Raw genomic sequence first — 438 nt, forward strand, 5'->3', positions numbered from 1 at the left:
CCCGCCGCGGGGCCCCGTGCTCTGCTGCCCCGCCCGGCCCCGGGGGTGCAGCTGCCGGGCGCCAGGGGCCGGACGCACAGAAAGTTTGCGGCGGCCGCAGTGACAGATCCGGGACAGACAGAGCCTCTTTGTTCCGAAAGCAACAGGAACTCCCGGGCCCGGCCCCGGCTGTCAGCGCGCGGCCCACGCGCGGCACCGCGCTGCCCGGGCTGGGCGCTCCCCCCTGGACGCCGCAACAGCTGCGGCCACACAAAGCCGCCCCCGCCCCGCGCCGCCCCGCGCAAAGTTTGCTGTAGCCGCCCTCACTCACTTCTCCTGCTCGGCTTCATGCTGCGCGGCGGCCCCGGCGGCCCTCGGGCTTTGTGCGCGGGGACGGGCCCGGGCACGCGGTGACAGCTCGGCCGGGCCCCCGTGACGTCAGATCCCGCTGCCCGCCCG

General features: G+C 76.5%; 1 protein-coding gene across 3 annotated transcripts in view; it reads right to left on the reverse strand.

Annotated features, from left to right (window-relative positions):
- Positions 1-432, reverse strand: part of TGIF2 (TGFB induced factor homeobox 2) — an 11,242-nt gene extending 10,810 nt beyond the window's left edge. For 2 of the 3 annotated variants that reach the window (XM_019513063.1, XM_019513062.1), the window contains exon 1: positions 311-432. In XM_019513063.1, the coding sequence (XP_019368608.1) occupies positions 311-329 (19 nt within the window). In that variant the 5' untranslated portion in view covers positions 330-432. Of the gene's footprint in view, positions 1-78; positions 203-310 lie in introns of those variants that run through there. The other variant, XM_019513064.1, reaches the window with a different exon arrangement.
- Positions 433-438: the final 6 nt, after the last annotated feature.

Source organism: Gavialis gangeticus, unplaced genomic scaffold, assembly GCF_001723915.1.
Source record: "Gavialis gangeticus isolate Ggan-Ray unplaced genomic scaffold, GavGan_comp1, whole genome shotgun sequence".
Lineage (NCBI taxonomy): Eukaryota > Metazoa > Chordata > Crocodylia > Gavialidae > Gavialis > Gavialis gangeticus.